The 18,766-nt window shown below is 39.3% G+C and overlaps 1 protein-coding gene across 4 annotated transcripts in view; it reads left to right on the top strand.

Moving 5' to 3' along the window:
- dcp1b (decapping mRNA 1B) overlaps positions 1-11,357 on the top strand; it is a 65,502-nt gene extending 54,145 nt beyond the window's left edge. For 3 of the 4 annotated variants that reach the window (XM_073059292.1, XM_073059293.1, XM_073059295.1), the window contains 3 exons: positions 2,044-2,889; positions 9,304-9,561; positions 10,967-11,357. In XM_073059292.1, coding sequence (XP_072915393.1) covers positions 2,044-2,889; positions 9,304-9,561; positions 10,967-11,041 — 1,179 coding nt within the window. In that variant the 3' untranslated portion in view covers positions 11,042-11,357. The remainder of the gene's footprint in view (positions 1-2,043; positions 2,890-9,303; positions 9,562-10,966) is intronic. The other variant, XM_073059294.1, reaches the window with a different exon arrangement.
- The last annotated feature ends 7,409 nt before the right edge of the window (positions 11,358-18,766 follow it).

The raw sequence follows: 18,766 nt of genomic DNA, 5'->3' as shown, positions 1-18,766 counted from the left end.
CAGTCCCTCACAGAATCTTTCATCTCATTCTCCTAAATTCCAATATGTAGGCTGGCTTAGTGCAAATATATAAGAGAGCAGCAAGGGGGTGATGAAACATTCCATTGTTTTAACTCAGAAAAACAGGGAATCAACCATGATCTTAGCCAATGCATATCTCTTAGTCAGCAATCCTTAAACTGATTACGGTCTCGGCCCTCCTTATCCGCGAATTCTGCATGCGCGAATTCAACCAATTGCGAAAACCTGGAAGTGCTCTTCCAGCGCTTGTTGTTCGAGCATGTACAGACTTGTCATTATTCCCTAAACAATGCAGTATAACAACCACTTTACATAGCATTTACATTGTATTAGGTATTATAAGTAATCTAGAGATGATATAAAGTATACAGGAGGATATGCATGGGTTATCGTGGATCGGGATCGAAAAAAAATCGGAAGCTCTCTTACTAAGTAATTCGGAATAGGTACATCCAGTATTATTTAGCGTCAGTCAAATGTTTGTCTTAGTATATAGCATATATTTTACCTTTCTATGCATATAAAACACTTAAGAACGTATATTTCAGCGCCGGGCTCGGGAACGGAAGTTCTTGGGACTCGGAACAGATCGCTCCCGAGTGCGCGCTCCACCGTGCCGGGCTAATGTGGAGGATCAAAAACCCAAAACCCAATAATTAAACCACTGTCTTGCTTAGTAATAATTGTAGCTTTCATCGTGGCAGAGCCTTTCACATTTTATCCTTTAAAATTGTTCCGATCATTGATCGATGTAGCCTAACGCTTTTCCAATGACCGATGGCGTTTCACCTCTTTCCGATCGCTTTATTATTTCCACCTTATTTTCAATCGTGTTCGTGATTATTTTTGCGAACGGAAACACTGCGGATTCAGATCTCTGCCGCCGGGTCCTAATGTCCACCGCACTGAGACAGGCTAAATAAGGTCTTGGGTTCCGCTGGGTCCTAAGGTCCACCACATTGAGACAGGATGAATAAGGGACTTGAGCATCCGCGAATTTTGATATCCGCAGGGGGTCCCGGAACCAATCCCCCGCACATAAGGAGGGCCGACTGTACCTGGTCATTATCCCTTGACTACTTAAAATACAAGAACAAGAGAGATGTATGCTGGTCCAGGACATAGGGCCCCTTCAGCCGACTTCAGCATTCAATAAATTCAGGGCTAATTTTTTCACCTTAATGCCACTACCCTCACGTCCCTTGATTCTTCTAATATTAGAACATTGGTGCACGCGTGCGTGCGCACACACACAAACACACAATTAGATGATTCTACCTTTTGTCGTGCTCATGAATTCTGATTCTTGATGTTTTGTTCTAAAAGTTTAAAGATAGCTTGGACCTTGCAAAGACCTGTAGTAACTTCTTATAAAGAATTTAATGCGTTTCACTCAGTCTTGTTTTCGATTTAGGTTGCATCTGTGTTCTCTGTAAAAATTGTCTAAGTTTGATTAACAGGCACTTTTTGTACTACTTCATCCTTCAGTTTTTTCAACATTGTTCTCATTCCAGAAGATCTGCTATGCACTATATTGCCTTTATAGTAATAGTAATTTTCTCTGCTTTATCTTACTTTCAATAGTTTGTTTCTCTCACAAGATGTTTTTAATAATTTCTGTAATCTATGATTTAATTTTTTTCTGCACTTTTTTACTTTTAGTCGCCTCTATTTTGGTGTGTTAGTTGCAATATCTTTTACATTAATTTTTCACAGATTATTTTGACAGTCTGCATTGCTGCTTAAACAATTTTTAAGATGCTGTCTGAAAATTTTCAACTTTTTATGCCTTTTTAATTGCTACTATGTACCTAGTTGTATCTTTTTTTTCAGAATCTGTAGTAGTTTACTTGTCTTGTATTGAAGTATTTTACTAACATTTCTACTTACTGTTTCATTATTTAATATATTCATTTCTTTCCCAATAAAACCATTGCTGCAAGCTTTTTTTTCTATTTCTACCTTTTATTTATTTCTTCCATTGAATTGTTATCATTAATTATGTGTTTCTTTTTATTGAAGATCGCAGAACTAGGAACAAAACAGCTGAATTTGGTGGCTTTGTTTGGTACCCAAGAAAAACCTGCTTCAAAGGATATTTCAAATGAATTACAGGAATCCAAAAACAAAGCTTTCAGTCGACCAGCTGTGGTGCGTTCTTTGTCTTATGAGGAGCCTCGGAGACTGCCAAAACATGAAATTTCACAACCTATTAAAAAACAGTTTTGTCCTGCTATTCAGAAACTGATGGGTCATGGAGCTGATCTTCAGCCCGTGTCTGAGTTACCAGAAAATTGCCCGTGTAAAAGTCAAAAAGAAAAAAGTGTTGACAAATCATTAACAGGACTGTTACAAGGGCACTCTTCAATGGGAAATGCTTTCCCACAGCAAAACTCTTTACCTGAAGCTGGTCCCTTCTTCTCCACTGGAACTTGTAACTTACTTCAAAATCTACATGCTACCCAGACACAAGTTCCAACATCTTGTGCTTCTACAGTGCAGTCTGAACTTTTATTATGCAGACCTCAGAATGGGTCTCAAACACAGCCTATTCCTCTTCCTCATCGTACCCATCATAGCTCCAACCTGCAAATTCATCCTAAAGCATTGACATTGGACCAGACAAAGAGAACTTCTGTGGTAAATAGTTGCAGTGGTCAAGCATCTGATATTATATCTCCACATGAGTTACTTCAGAAGCTGCAGATAGTCCAACAGGAACAGCAACAGCATTTTGGGAAATTGACTCTTGCAGCTAAATTTTCAGCTCAGCCACTACCTATGGTTAATCAGCCCAATTGTTCTTTGAAACCTTTTAGTTCTCAGGCAGACAAAACTATTAGTTCACAGAATCATAACTTTTTTCAGGTAAGAAAACATAAATTGGATGAGAATTGAATATGGTGCTATGGAGAATTAATCAGATGTTTTACCAGAATTGTTGATGCTACAAAGACCTAATTTAATCAAATAACTTTTTTTAAAATTAACAAATATGAAGAAGAAAATTTGAAGTAACAGTATGTGAATGAGTTAAGTAGTGTTGTTGTAAAGCCTCTGAACTGAACTGGACTTCAGTAGGAAGTGGATCTCCTGGTTCATCCATGGTTCCAGTTTGGGAACACCTATATTGATTCTTTGGTACACAGTTCTGTACACTCTTGCTGTTCATGTTTGTGATAATGGTGACATATTGATATTCATACTGACTATCCCTGATCAGTGCCTGCCTTTCCAAATGTCCATGAATCCTATCTCTTGGGGAAATTACTAGAGAAAATCTAAATTCTGATACAAGGCTAACTGGTTTATCCATGCTGCCCTTCTTGTATAAAAGAACAAAATGAAATGTCCTGCAGTTTCAGGTACCTACCCTGGGGCTAACAAAGATGGAAATGTCCCCATCATGGTTCTAGCTATCTCCCCTTCCCCCTTGATACCCATAGCAACCTAAGGTAGATCTCACATGGCCTGAAGGATTTATCAACTATTGTATGTCTTATGACATTTAATATCTTCATAGTATTGGCCTGCTCCAGATTATCCATGTGTTGCTCGATAAACTTAGTGTCTTCAATTTCTTTCTCCTTGGTGGAAAAGCATTCACTTAGGACCTTGCCCACATTGCCTAGCTCTGTACATAGCTTGCTCCTTTGCTCCACTCTTTCCTTGCTATCCTGTTTCTCCTGATATACTTTTAGAATTTTTGTGACGCTCTTTAATCTTACTAAGAATGTTTTATGGTCCTTTTTTGACATGCTAATTTCTTTCTTGCATTCTCTCCTACACATTCTACAAACCCCATTTCCAGAAAAGTTGGGATATTTTCCAAAATGCAATAAAAACAAAAATCTGTAATATGTTAATTCACGTGAACCTTTATTTAACTGACAAAAGTACAAAGAAAAGTTTTTCAATAGTTTTACTGACCAACTTAATTGCATTTTGTAAATATACACAAATTTAGAATTTGATGGCTGCAACACACTCAACAAAAGTTGGGACAGAGTTAAAATAAGATTGAAAAGTGCACAGAATATTCAAGTAACACTGGTTTGGAAGACTCCACATTAAGCAGGCTAATTGGTAGCAGGTGAGGTATCATGACTGGGTATAAAAGTAGCGTCCATCAAAGGCTCAGTCTTTGCAAGCAAGGATGGGTCGTGGCTCACCCCTTTGTGCCAAAATTCGAGAGAGAGTTGTTAGTCAGTTCAAAAGGAACATTTCCCAATGTAAGATTGCAGAGAATTTAGGTCTTTCAACATCTACAGTACATAATATTATGAAAAGATTCAGAGAATTCAGAGACATCTCAGTGCGTAAAGGGCAAGGTCGGAAACCACTGTTGAATGCGCGTGATCTTCGAGCCCTCAGGCGGCACTGCCTAAGAAACCGTCATGCTACTGTAACAATTATAGCCACCTGGGCTCGGGAGTACTTCGGAAAACCATTGTCACTTAACACAGTCCGTTGCTGCATCCAGAAATGCAACTTGAAACTGTATTACGCAAAGAGGAAGCCATACATCAACTCCATGCAGAAACGCCGGCGAGTTCTCTAGGCCCGAGCTCATCTCAGATGGACCGAAAGACTGTGGAACCATGTGCTGTGGTCAGATGAGTCCACATTTCAGCTAGTTTTTAGAAAAAACGGGCATCGAGTTCTCCGTGCCAAAGATGAAAACGACCATCCTGATTGTTATCAGCAAAAGGTGCAAAAGCCAGCATCTGTGATGGTATGGGGGTGCATCAGTGCCCACGGCATGGGTGAGTTGCATGTATGTGAAGGTACCATTGACTCTGAGGCGTATATTAGGATTTTAGAGAGACATATGTTGCCATCAAGGCGACGTCTCTTCCCAGGACGTCCATGCTTATTTCAGCAGGACAATGCCAGACCACATTCTGCACGGGCTACAACAGCGTGGCTTTGTAGACACAGAGTGCGTGTGCTTGACTGGCCTGCTGCCAGTCCAGATCTACTATTGAAAATGTATGGCGCATCACAAAGAGGAGAATCAGACAACGGAGACCATGGACTGTTGAGCAGCTGAAGTCTTATATCAAGCAAGAATGGACAAAATTTCCAATTGCAAATCTACTACATTTAGTATCCTCAGTTCCAAAACAATTAAAAAGTGTTATTAAATGGAAAGGTGATGTAACACAATGGTAAACATGCCTCTGTCCCAACTTTTGTTGAGTGTGTTGCCGCCATCAAATTCTAAATTTGTGTATATTTACAAAATACAATTAAGTTGGTCAGTAAAACTATTGAAAATCTTTTCTTTGTACTTTTGTCAGTTAAATAAAGGTTCACGTGAATTAACATATTACAGATTTTTGTTTTTATTGCATTTTGGAAAATATCCCAACTTTTCTGGAAATGGGGGTTGTGTATTAGTCAAGAGCCTCCCTACATCTGCCATGCATGTTCTTTTATTTCCTGATCAAACCTTCATTATCCTTTGTCATCTAAGAATCCCTTGTCTTGCGGACTTTGCTTTTCACCCTTACTAGCACATGTTCACCCTGAACTCTCGCTACTCTCCTGTACAAGACTTCTACTTTTCAGCTGTCAGTATACTTACAAGCATCTGCTCCCAACTGAGCCTCTGGGAAATTATATCTGAGATCTAAATTTACATTTTTAAAATCCAATCGGGCAAACATGGTAGGGACATTCGGGAAATAGGCTGAGGAGTGATACTAAAAAGATTCCCTTAAATAAACGGTTTAAAACAAATCTCAAGACAATCATAGTGATTGTTGGGAGATCAAATAATTTTGGCCACAGACAAACCCCTGATGTGATTCATTCTGACAAAAATCTCAGGATTCTCTAAGAATCTTTTGATTCAGTAATGTCCATTTATTTTGTAAGTTGATATATGTGATCTAAGTTGGTGAATGGGATGTAAAACTCTGAAATTTTCCACTGCCCCGCTGCCATCAGGTTTTTGAACTAAACTGAAAAACCTTAACAGTACTTAATTCTAATTTTCTCTTTCTCATCTTACGTCTAATGCCAGTATCTTTATTTTGTGTGTCAGTTATGTATAACTGTATTTATGTAATTCATGTTTATTTAAGTTTGTTTACTTGTGCTTGAACTGTTTACAAAGTATTGTGGTGCTGCTACGAAATTCTAATTTTCATGACCTTTCCACCCTGGGTATGTAAACCTATTACACTCTGGTTATTTGTGCTTATGACAAAAAACTTAAAGTCATGCAGCATTGATGCAGGTTCTTTGGTACAACTAATTAATGCTGACCAAGAATCCCATTTACACTGGTCCAATTTGCACGTTTTTTGTCCATATCCTAAACTTTCCTATCCATGTATCTGTCTAAGTGTCTTTTAAATGTTGGCAATGTACTTGACTCAACCACTTCCTCTATCAGCTCATTCTACTCATTGACCATCATCTGAGTGAAAAAGTTGCTCCCCAGGTTTGCACTGAAGCTCTCCCCTCTCACCTGAAACTTCTGTACTCTAGTTCTTGATTCCTCAGTTCAGAGCAAATGCACACAACCTTTCTCCCCAACCATTGCCCTTTTTGATCTTTTATCACCTCTGTAAGCTCACCCTCGTTCTTCTATCTTCCATTGAATACAGCCCCAGCCTACTTCACCTCTTCCTATAATCTAGGCTCTTGAGTCTCGGAAACATCCTTGTAAATATCCCCTGCACTCCCTGTAGCTTAAAGGCATCTTTCCAATAGCAGTTGACCAAAACTGAACACAAAATTCTAAATATGGCCTCACCAACATCTTGTATAAGTGCAACATAATAGTGCAACTGTTATATTTGTTGTCCTAACTAATTAAAGCCAGTGTGCCAAAAGCCTTCTTTGCCACCCTGTCTACTTGTGATGCCATTTTCAGGATCCCAAGTCCCTCTGTTTTCCAACATTCCTCAGGGCCCTACCTTTCTCTGTCAAAGTCCCACCTTCATTTGTCTTCTGAACTACAACACTTTGCATTTAAACTTGAACATGGAATTTTACTGATGACACACAAGAAAGCAATGTGACCAACAGTAAATTGAACTGTAGGAGTCCTCATGAACTATAAATTTTAAAATTACCCTTGTGTATTCAACAACATTTGCTGCTTCTGCTTTGAATAAATTGGTTTATTATTGTCACGTACTGAGATACAGCGAGAAATTTGTCTTTCATTTTGTTGATACAGATCAACTCGTTACAACAGTAGAACAAGAAAACAATAACAGTGCAAAATAAAGTATTACAGTTAGGGAGAAAGTGCAATGTGAGTAAACAGTAAGGTGCAGGGTCATAATGAGGTAGATTGCCAGGGCAAGAGACCATCTTTTTTATACTAGGGAACTGTTCAGTAGTCTTATAACAGTGGGATAGAGGCATGTGGTACACGCTTCCGTGTTTTTGTATATTCTGCCCAATGGGAGGGACTGAAGAAAGACTGTCAGGGATGAATGGTGATGTTGATTACGCTAACAGCTTTACCAAATCAGCAAGAGGTATTGACGAAATCCTTCGAGGGGAAGCTGTTTTTTTTTGTGATGTGCTGTGCTGCATCCACAGCTCTGCAATTTCTTGTGGTCATGGGCAAGCAATTTCTATACCAAGGCGTGATGCATCCAGATAGGATGCTTTCTGTGGTGCATCAATTAAAAATTGGTAAGGGCCAAATTTCTTTAGCCTCTTAAGGAAGTAGAAATCTTTTGAAAACTGTTGAAATCTTTTGGCCTTGACACCAATCTTCTTGGACCAGAGCAGACTTTTGGTGATGTTCACTCCTTAGAGCTTGAAGCTCTCAACACTTAACCTCAGCCCCGCTGATATAAATAAAAGCAAATGCAGTACCTACTTGAAATCAATGATCAGTTCTTTTGTTTAACTGACATTGAAGGAAAAAGTTGTTGTCATGGTGCCATGTAATTGACTCTCTATCTCTTTCATGTACACAAACTCTCTGTTATTTAAGATTGGTACAAAATGGTGGTATTATCTGCTAGCGTGATTGGATTTAGCGTATATCTGGCCACACAGTTGTGATTGTGCAGGGATTAGAATAGGGAGCTGAGGTCACAGCTCTGGGGGTAAATATGTTGAGCATAATCATGGAGGTGATATTCCTGCCTTTTCTTACTGACTGGTCAAATGGTCAGAAAGTCAAGGATCCAGTTGTAAAAGAAGGTGCTGTGAGGCCCAGTTCAAGGAATTTGGAGATGAGTTTGCTTGGAGTTACAGTATTGAAGTCTGAGCTGTAGTCAATAATGCAGAGTCTAATCTGGTAATTATTGAGAGGACAGAGGATCTTTTGCATTTCCTAGCGTGTTGTTTTGTGAATTGACTGCATTCAAAGAGATGAGCACAGTGGCGTAGCTAGTAGAGCTGCTCACTCACAGCTCTTGCAACCCAGGTTCAATTATTAATTGGCCAAATTTGCCCTGAGTATGCAAGTTAGTAGTAGAATCTAATGGTTCCGTTAATGCCCCTCCTCCCCTTCTTACCCCATCCCTGATATATTTTGGTTTTTTTTCTTTCTCTGTCTGCCCATCACTCTGCCTGTTCTCCATCTCCCTCTGGTGCTCCCCTCCCCCTTTCTTTCTCCCTTGGCCTCCTGTCCCATGATCCTTTCCCTTCTCCAGCTCTGTATCCCTTTTGCCAATCACCTTTCTGGCTCAGCTTCACCCCACCCCCTCCGGTCTTCTCCTATCATTTCGCATTTCCCCTCCCCCTCCTACTTTCAAATCTCTTACTATCTTTCCTTTCAGTTAGTCCTGACGAAGGGTCTCGGCCCGAAACACCGACAGCGCTTCTCCCTATAGATGCTGCCTGGCCTGCTGCATTCCACCAGCATTTTGTATGTGTTGCTTGGAAAAATCAGACTGAAGTGAGAGAATATTAAAACTAGGAGAAACGTGGAATGGGCTGCCAGCAACAGTGGTGGAGGCGGATACAATAGGGTCTTTTAAGAGACTTTTGGATAGGTACATTGAGCTTAGAAAAATAGAGGGCTATGGGGAAGTCGAGTAATTTCTAAGGTAGGGACATGTTCGACACAACTTTATGGGCCGAAGGGCCTGTATTGTGCTGTAGGTTTTCTATGTTTCTGAACTGGGAAGGAAAACAAAACCTTTAACAAGGTGAAGTCAATGACAATTAAGAAAAACAGTTATAAAAATAACTTTTAAAGTTATGCGTTTTTAATTTTAGTTGTGATCCATTTATTGTTTCTAACTACTATTTTATTTTAGTGTCTCTTTTAATTGTGTTTCTTTTTCTGACCAGGTAATTTCACCACAACGTATTCCAGCAACAGTGGTGCCATCCTTATTGATGTCACCTATGGTGTTCTCTCAGTCTGCTGTGGGAAAGCCAATGACAGATGCAAATACCATGCCTTTACCACAGTGCAATACCAAACCAGATACTAAACCACTGCATAGCTGTTTGCTTCCGTCTGTACAGATTGCAGAGCAAACAAGTAAAGGGCCAAATGTGCTTACCAAGATTCAGTTACAAGAAACTCTTTTGTACTTGTTGCAGGTATAAGTCTTTCAAGTTAAAACTTTTGGAGAAAGAATTGCTCAGGTCATTGCATATAGTGACCCTGTAAATGAATTTAGAAGTCATAGCTGAGAAATAGGATTGTGTATCAGCCACTTGTTAAAACACATTGTACCATTTAGGTACATTCAAATTCACCTGGAGCAGAATGTGCTGGAGAACATTTCCAGAAAAGCTAAGCCTGAAATTGTGTCAGTTGCAAATACAGAGCACACATTTTTTTTTGTTAGCTTCTCTGATGTGTCCTTGATGTCATTTCTGCTCCTAATTATATCATTGCATGCATAATGCATGTTGCCATCCATCTCAATGCAGATATCTCCATATTGCAACCATGTGTAACAGCCTGGGTTGCCATGCATTACGAGCACATTGTGCTACTGGTGACCTAGCGTACTGGTGTACAGAACCTTTCTTCTAGTTTTTATGTCCTTGACCAGAATATGCATATCCTTGAGGGCTAACATGGGAGTTGCAATCCTCTCCCTGCATCTTTGCCTCCTCCATACAGCCAAAGTGTGTACTACTGCTGTTTGGCTACCTGGTGCTCTTTTCCAAATTCAGCGCAGAGATTTGCAAAGTTCTCAATCACCCTAACTCTGTTTAACACTGGAACTTAGCTAATTTTGTGATTTTATTTTTACTGAAGATTTGATTTGCTGGGTGAATCATTTTTCAGAAAATAGTTTAAATCCAATTCTTGGCAATACATTTTGCTATTTTATAAATCCAGACAGAAACAAGCACAGCAATTATTTTGCTGTCATTTGAAACATTTGCTCTCAAGCCTTTAGCAATTAAAAAAAAATAATTCTACCATTCTTTTTGAGATTTCATTTGACCAGATAAAAAGAATTTTGTTTAAACTTTACATGGGTATCAGTCTAACTTCAAAGTAAAAAAATCACTCATAAAACAGAATTTAGCTGATTACTTCTTCTTTAATAATGAGTCCATTGTTAAATTATCAACATAGATCATTATGACCAAGTCCCAACAGTTAGATTAGATTAATTTATAGTTACTCTTTTACCTTTTGTGATCAATCATTAATCATAAATAGGTGAATAAAATCATATAATAACCAATTTAATCTTGTGAGTAGATCTGAGAAACTCCCTTACAGTACCAAATGTGAATATTATTTGACATTAATCTAATGGAAACCTATTAAAGATGAGGTTTGTTAGACTTAATCTTAATTTCTTGGACTTTCATGAGATCTATCAGCCAATTGAGTTCACTATTTCAGTTTATTTAAATTTATCTCTTCTGTGTGAGGGGTTCTTATTCAAAAATTACTGCAATTAATTTTGAATCTTTCTTTAAATATTTAAGTTTGGATTACCTTTAATACATGTCTTTTTGTTATTTTGTATTTCAGAATGACCCCAATTTTGTGAATGTCATTTATGAAGCTTATCTCTTCAGCCAGACAAACACTGCAGCAGAGAAGTAATTTGAAAGTTTGGATACAAGATGCAAATGTAGATTTATTTTGATGAAGATGATCAGATGGTACTTTGCTAAAGATGTTCTTGCTATTTTTTAAGAATTTTATTTTTTTGAAACTATGTCTTTGCTTGAGCTACTTAAAGTTCTACTTTTCACACTGGATAACATTAATTGCTGATCAGGCTTATTTTTAACTATGATTAAGATAATTTAAAGAAGAATTGAAATTTCTGGTGAACCAATTTCAACTGTACACTACTATTCATGGCAAATCAATGTTGTATTTTTTCATTGAACAAATAAAAATGCAATACCTGTTAGTCATTGTACCAGCTATGAACACCTATATTGGTACAGTCAGATTTACCTTTACTTGTCTAATGGGAAATAAATGTTAGTACTATTACTTCTCTTTACATCTCACTCCATCCCTAAATTACACAGAGTAAATCCCATAAATTTTTCAATTGAATAGTCAGTACACTGAGCACACTTAACGATTTTTTTGTTCTAAGAAAGAAAACGGAGTTTCTCCTTTCTTTTCTTATAAATTCCATACTTCTGGAATAACTACAGTAAACCTTTCCAAAGACTTTTTAAAGTATTTCAATCTCTTATTCCTAAAATATAATAACCACAACCAAAAATAATAGTCTAGTTGTGCTTTATAAAAGTGCACAATTACTTGCTCACATTAGAGGGGCAGTACAGTGGCAAAGCAGTTAGTGCTGCTGCCTCACAGTTCCAGCAACCTAGGATTGATCGTCTCCTCAGGTGCCGTGCAATTTGCTTGTTCTTCCAGTGTCCCTGTAGGTTTAAACTAAGTATTTTACTCTATCTCTTGCATTGTCAAGATGTTCTGGCTTGTATGTTAGTTGACTACTGTAGATTATCCTTGGTGTCTGTGAGCAGAAGGATAAAAAGTGGGGAGATGATAGGTATCTGGCTTGAGGCTGCATGTTCTAAGAGCCTATCCATGTGCTCTTTAAGTGAGTCACAAACTTCATCAATGCGCATTACAGCGCTAAGTATTGGAGTTTCACAATTATTTTGAAATTGTAGCTCCAGCACCAGAGTGCAGAATAGACCCCAGTAATGCCAGCACCTATCTCTGGGGAGTACCACTGTCTTTCTTACAACAGTCTAAAAATAACTTATTACATTTGCTTGCCTAGAACAACGGATGAGAGCCGAAGCCAGGCAATGGAACAAAGCTGGAACACGAAATAGGCCTTTATAACTACAAAAATATCAAAAACTCCAGCAGTATATCCCAAAACACTAGTATTTAAATGGTTTACCTAAGATCATCCAAGATATTGATGGGAACAATGACCAATCGGTGAAAGTCAGCCTGGATTGGCTGCCAGCTGATCAGCAGGTGTAGGTTGTTTCGGCTAGAATAACACCTCTGTCTTGAATTTGATTACCTGTAGGATTTGAACCTTGGGTTGACCTGGATCAGAACAACCAGTTTACACTGGAGATTAATACTTGGTGGTTGCAGGCTGTCACTTTCTTGTTGCAGTGTTTGCGGCTATGCTGGTGCTGGCATTTGGTTAGGTCGATATAAATTGAAGCCTTCTAGGAGGAGATGAAGATCCAGCTCTGTATTTGATGACCTACCCAATGCCTATGTCTTGCCTATGGGAGCGTGTGTCCACAACTGGCTGATGTGGCGTAACCAGCGATCTCCATCTATGATAACTTCATAAAGCACTTTCCCCGTTCATCTGACAATCTGATCTGGTAAGCAAGGGTCTTGCCCATTGCAATACTGTCTGGCCCACACTGTATCTCCCGGCTTGAATGACTTCTCCTGTCAGCAAAGGTCAGCGTAGCTTTCTTTGTGCACTTGACCATCTGTTATTTTGGATATTGGACACTGTGGCAACATTGCATCCAATATTGTGTGCAGTTTTCATCCCAAAGCACTAAAGCTGGAGACTTCTGCTCAAGGCCTGGGTACAGTGTAATTTGATATATCAGCGGAAATGACTTTTTTTTTAAACTTTTTTTATTGCGTTTTCAAATGATTACAGAAAGAAAAAAAATATATACCCTTCCCCCCTCCCCTTAGCCCCTCCCCCCTAACATCCCTATAGAAAAAAAGAAAAAGAAAAGGAAAAAAAAGAAAGAAAGAAAGAGTGCCTGGATATTGGAAGATCCCCACATGCTCCACGGAGTTCGTAATAACTTTAGTATATATATTTATTTCTTTCCCTAAATAACCAATTATTTTATCTTCGGAGCACCTATATATTTAATCCTGTCTTTTGTAAATAAGGGCGCCAAATTTTCAAAAATGTTTCATATTTATATCTTAAATTATAAGTAATCTTTTCAAGTGGAATACAGCTGGAAATTTCCAGCCTCTCTGCCCTTGGACTGTGGATGAGATGGTGGTGAGCAGATATGGATAATTCTGTTGTTCAGGTAGAATGCAGCAAACTGCTGTGAACAGAATTGAGTGCTGTTGTCAAGACCAAGCAAATCTGGCATGCCAAAGCAGCTGAAGATCTGCAGCACTGTTGAATGGTAATTTCTGTTGTTGATGACTCGATGGATACTTCTGACTATTTGGAATAGGAGTCAACCAGGACAATGTAGGTACGTCTCCAACGTCTGGTAGCCCGAGGCAATGTTGGAGGATTGGCTCCACTTGGATTCTTTGCTGCTATAGAGAATTGAGAACACTGCTTGCTTAAAGGTGTGATGCCCAGCAGTACACAAAGCATCTTGCCTGACTTTTCATTGGCTTAGAGGAATTATATTGGTACTTTTGGTTGAACTGTTCGTGTAATCACTATTCTGTCCCCAAATATTAGGCTGGAATCCACTGATGAAATTTATGTATGATGTTGGTAGAAGAGTACGAGATCTTCCTCGAACTTGACTGGTCATCTGTCAATGAGGTATCTGGAGATCTGAATAAGATCTGCAACTGTTTCTGTTCTGATCTTGTCGACCATGACTGGAAGACCTTCAGCAGCATCTTGCCCATTGTTGAGTGGTTTCACGTACTAATGGTATAGTGTCGACTGACATGATTTGAATTGTCATTTTCTTCGTACAGACTTCATCCAGAGGGATGCTTTAGAGATCAAACTTGCCCATCCGATGCCAAGGACATTCAGATCTGGTTGGTCTATTAGGTTGCCTTGGTTACTGTTCAGCTTCACCTTGTGGTGGTGTTCAGCTCCACCAATGCACTGGAGCTGGAGTGATGAGTTGATTTGACTGGTGAAGACCCAAGATCCCGTCATGCACATTTGGAGATAGTGGTGATGACTGATACCATATCAAGTTGTAGATTGACCAACTAATTGTTGAAAATTACATTAATGTACAGTCTCATGGGGCACAATCAACTTTGAATGTGACCATTAAATTCTTTGTAGATTTTGATGGCTTTTGAAATTTCTTGTCCTTGTGTTTCACTAGCCTAGAGACGGTGAAGTATGGGCAGAAGCCCTCTTTGTGACCATAACGTTGCCATTTGCTGCAAATGTAGATCTTGTGTTGGCAGTTTATTGTGTAATGCCACACAACACAGTTCCAACAAGCTGTGTTTGGCTACTTGGAGACCTGCTGAGTGATGATGTCTTGGCCATTGTACACTACATTGACATGGTTCTGTTCGACCAGATTGGAATCGTGTTTCAGATTGATGAAATGCTGACATTCTTGAGTGACAGCTGGTAGAGCCATATCAGGGACCTGTTCCAGTCTGGCTCGGAGCTACTGGCAAATGTCTGCATCACCAGGTGCCTGAGGTCCACAAGTAAAAATCAGACATTTGAACTGTGATTTAGTCATGTTACCAGCTTGAACTGTTCATGTTCGTGATTGATGACTCTGGCATACATGATGAAGCTAATGGCAATGAAGTTTCAGGCAATGGTAGCGAACACTGAAGAGAGATGACTTCGCTCCAAAAATGTTTGTTAACTGTCAGACAGTTTCGTCAAACTGTCATGTGGGTTCATAAGCAGAATAAAGATGAAATATTGCTCATACTCGGTAGTACCCAACTTTCAGAGCAAAGTGCGTGTCTTCCACAAGTGGTCATTACTGGCAAATTTGACCAAGGATTTATCTCCATAACATTTCAACCAGGATTCAAATGTAACTCCCAAAGTGGCATCGAACTGGAAGTTGGTAATGGACACAACAATTGACTCACATGGGTTCTGTTCATCATTGGGCTCACTGATCACCTGTTGGTCAAGACTTTGATTAACCTTGGCTCACCAGCCTCAGATTGAGCTTGTTGCTGTTGTAGAATTGCATGTAAGTCTTCTGAAATTGCAAACTTGTTTCCACTTTGTTGTGTCTACTCACCTATTAGAACTGATGAAACCCGAAGCCAGGAGACAGAATAAAGCCAGAACACAAAATAAACCTTTATTGAAAATTGCAAAAATCTTAAAATTCAATGGTACATCCCAAAGGACTACTATTTAAATTGTTTACCCAAGAACATTCAAGATGTTGATAGGAACAATATCTGTTCAGTATAAGTCAGTCTGGGATTGGTTGACAACTGACCAATATGTGTTAGTTGTTTCTGTTTGCTGTAACACAACTATTCACCAAGACTGATTTCTGTTTCTAAACTAATATCTACACAACTACTTTTCTATTTTTTTTCTTTGGGTTTCAGTCCTGATTATAAGCAAGTAATGTGATATTCTGTCAGCCCATTTTGCATGGAGTGACGGATGACCTATTCTTGGTATTCTGAGGTGATTGAAGAGTATCACACAGGATCCACAGGTGCTGCAAGGGTGCATGTGGTGCTTGATGAGGCTGTCAGATGTGGGGTTTGGGGTTTTGTATGCTTCCTTATCTTGTTTGCAAATAAGTTCAAAGTAAATTTATTATCAAAGTGCATGTCACCATTTACAGTTCTGAGGTTTATTTTCTTGCAGGCATACTTAATAAATCATAGTAGGATGATAATCATAATAGAATCAATGAAAGTCCACACCAACTTGGGCGTTCAAGCAATGTGCAAAAGATAACCCTGTGACAATAAAAAAAGAAACAGAATAATGACAAATAAAGCAATAAGTACCGATAACATGAGATGAAGAGTCCTTCAAAGTGAGTCCATAGGTTGTAGAAACATTACAATGATGGGACAAATTCAAGAGCCTGATGGTTAAGGGATAATTACTGTTTATTAACCTGGTGGTATGAGTCCTGAAGCTTCCACCTTCCTGATGGTAGCAATGAGAAGAGAGCTTGTCTTGGGTGATCATTATATTATTGAACTCATACTGCAATTTGAGGGGGAGAAGCGCAAGTCGCATGATTCACTATTACAATGGAATAAAGGGAATTGCAGAGGCATGTGAGAGGAGCTTGCCCAGGTGGATGGGAGGAAGATACTGGTGGGGATGATGGGTTGAAGTTTCTGGGAATAGTTCACAAGAAGCAGGATAGAAATGTCCCACAGAAGTTCTCAAATAGCGGTGGTTGGCATCAGTAGCTGACAAAGGAAGTTAGGACTGCATAAAAGCCAAGGAAAAGGTATATAAGGTAACAACAATGAGTGGGAAGTCACCTGGACCAGATGGACTACATCCCAGAGTCTTGAAGGAGGTTGCTGAAGAAATAACGGATGCATTGGTCATGATCTTTCAAGAATCACTTGATTGTGGCATGGTCCCAGAGGACTGGAAGATTGCAAATGTCACTCCACTTTAAGAAGGGAGGAAAGCAAAAGAAAGGAAATTATAGACCAGTTAGCCTAACCTCAGTGGTTGGGAAAGTGCTGGAATCTATTAATAAGGATGAGGTTTCGGGGTACTTGGAGGTTAATGATAAAATAAGTCAAAGTCAACATGGTTTCTGTAAAGGGAAATATTACCTGACAAATCTGTTAGGGTTCTTTGAGGAAATAATAACCAGGGTGAACAAAGTAGAGGCAGTGGATGTCATTCACTTGGATTTTCATAAGGTATTTGATAAGGTGCTTCACTTGAGGCTGCTTAACAAGATAGAATCCTATGGCGTTACAGGAAAGATCCAGGCATGGATAGAGAAACATCTGACAGGCAGAAGGAATAAAGGGGGCCTTTTCTGGTTGGCTGCCGATGACTAGTGGTTTTCCTCCGGGGTCAGAATTGGGACCATTACTTTTCACATTGTTTGTCAATGATTTGGATAATGGAATTGATGGCTCTGTGGTGAAGTTTTCAGATGATATGAAGATAAGTGGAGCGGTAGGTAGTGCTGAGGAAGCAATGCGATTGCAGCAGGACTTAGACAAATTGGAAGAATGGGCAACAAAGTGACAGATGGAATAAGTGTTGGGAAATCTATGATAATGCTTTTTAGGAAAAGGAGCAGTAGTGCTGACTATTATCGAACATCAGAAGTGCAGAGGGACATCTGGAGTGCAAGAACTCCAGAAGATTAGTTTATTGGTTGAGTCTGTGGTAAAGAAGGTAAATACAATGTTGCCGTTTGTTTCTATGTTGTTATCTATGATGGACTGGGCCGTATCCACTACTTTTTGATGGATTTTCTGTTCAAGTGCATTGTTGTTTCCATCCCTGGCTGTGATGAAATGAGAGGTTAAAGATCTCAGTGAACACTCCAACCAGACGAGTTTTTTGGCCAGGTATCCTGTTTCGGCCGTTGCTTTTCGTGGGTTCACTCTCCTCTAGGATGCCTATTCGTTGTTCTCAGGATCATTGGGGGCTGTAGGAGTTTGTGATGGTTCCTACAAGTTTTATTGTCAAAGCGAGCATGGAATGCATTGAGCTCATCTGGAAGTGAAGCCTTGTTGTTGCCTGTATCACCTTATTTAACTTTATAAGATGTGATAGTATTCAAATCCTACCACAACTTGTCGAGCATCCTTCGTTGATTCAAGTTTAGTCTGGAGTTGCCACTTAGCCTGTGAGGTGACTTATCTGGAGATCATACCTGGATCTCTTTTAACTTTCTTGGTCAGTGGACTTGAAAGCCTCTGATCTGGCCCTTAGCATATTTCGGATCTCATGGTTCATCCATGACTTCTGGTTGGAGAGGACTTTGAATGATTTGTGGGGACATACTCATCTACAACTATTTTATATAGCCTGTGACAACCATGATATATTCCTTCAGATCCACAGTTGAGTCCTTGAACATGGCCCAGACCACCAACTCGAAGCAAACCCATAGCTGCTCCTCTATCTTCCACAACCAGGTTTTTGTTGTCCTAATCTCTGAAGCTTTGCTCTTTAACTACTTCCTGTCTGCAGGTAGGAGAAGGACAGCCAAGGGATCAAATTTACTGAAGTGCAGTCTGGGCATGGAATGGTAGGCATTCTTTATCTTAATATAACAGTGGTCTAGGGTGTTGGGATCTCTGCTGCAACAGGTTATATGCTGGTGATAATCAGGCAGGCTTTTCTTGAAACGTGCCTGGTTGAAATAGACTCTGTACTGTTTTAATTGACACTCTGTCTCCATAGATGGTCCTTCTACATTTAGCAGACCATAAGCCTAGTGGCAGGTTTGAAATTTAGATCTTTAAACACCATTTTCTCAGTCAACCATTGACCTTAATGGCATAATAGTGTGGTTGTAAATTTTGTATTGTAAGTCTGCCTTTGCTAAGAGGTATTTCCTCAGAGTTGATAAAGATCAATGTCTTCCAAGGCTAACAATCGATCTTGATTGTTAAGCATTACAGTGTGACTAGGCCAGGCTTGTGAAAGATCTTTGT

This window comes from Hemitrygon akajei, chromosome 10 (assembly GCF_048418815.1).
Source record: "Hemitrygon akajei chromosome 10, sHemAka1.3, whole genome shotgun sequence".
Classification (NCBI taxonomy): Eukaryota; Metazoa; Chordata; class Chondrichthyes; order Myliobatiformes; family Dasyatidae; genus Hemitrygon; species Hemitrygon akajei.
The sequence above is the reverse complement of the archived record's forward strand: the minus strand, read 5'-3'. Positions and strand labels throughout refer to the sequence as shown.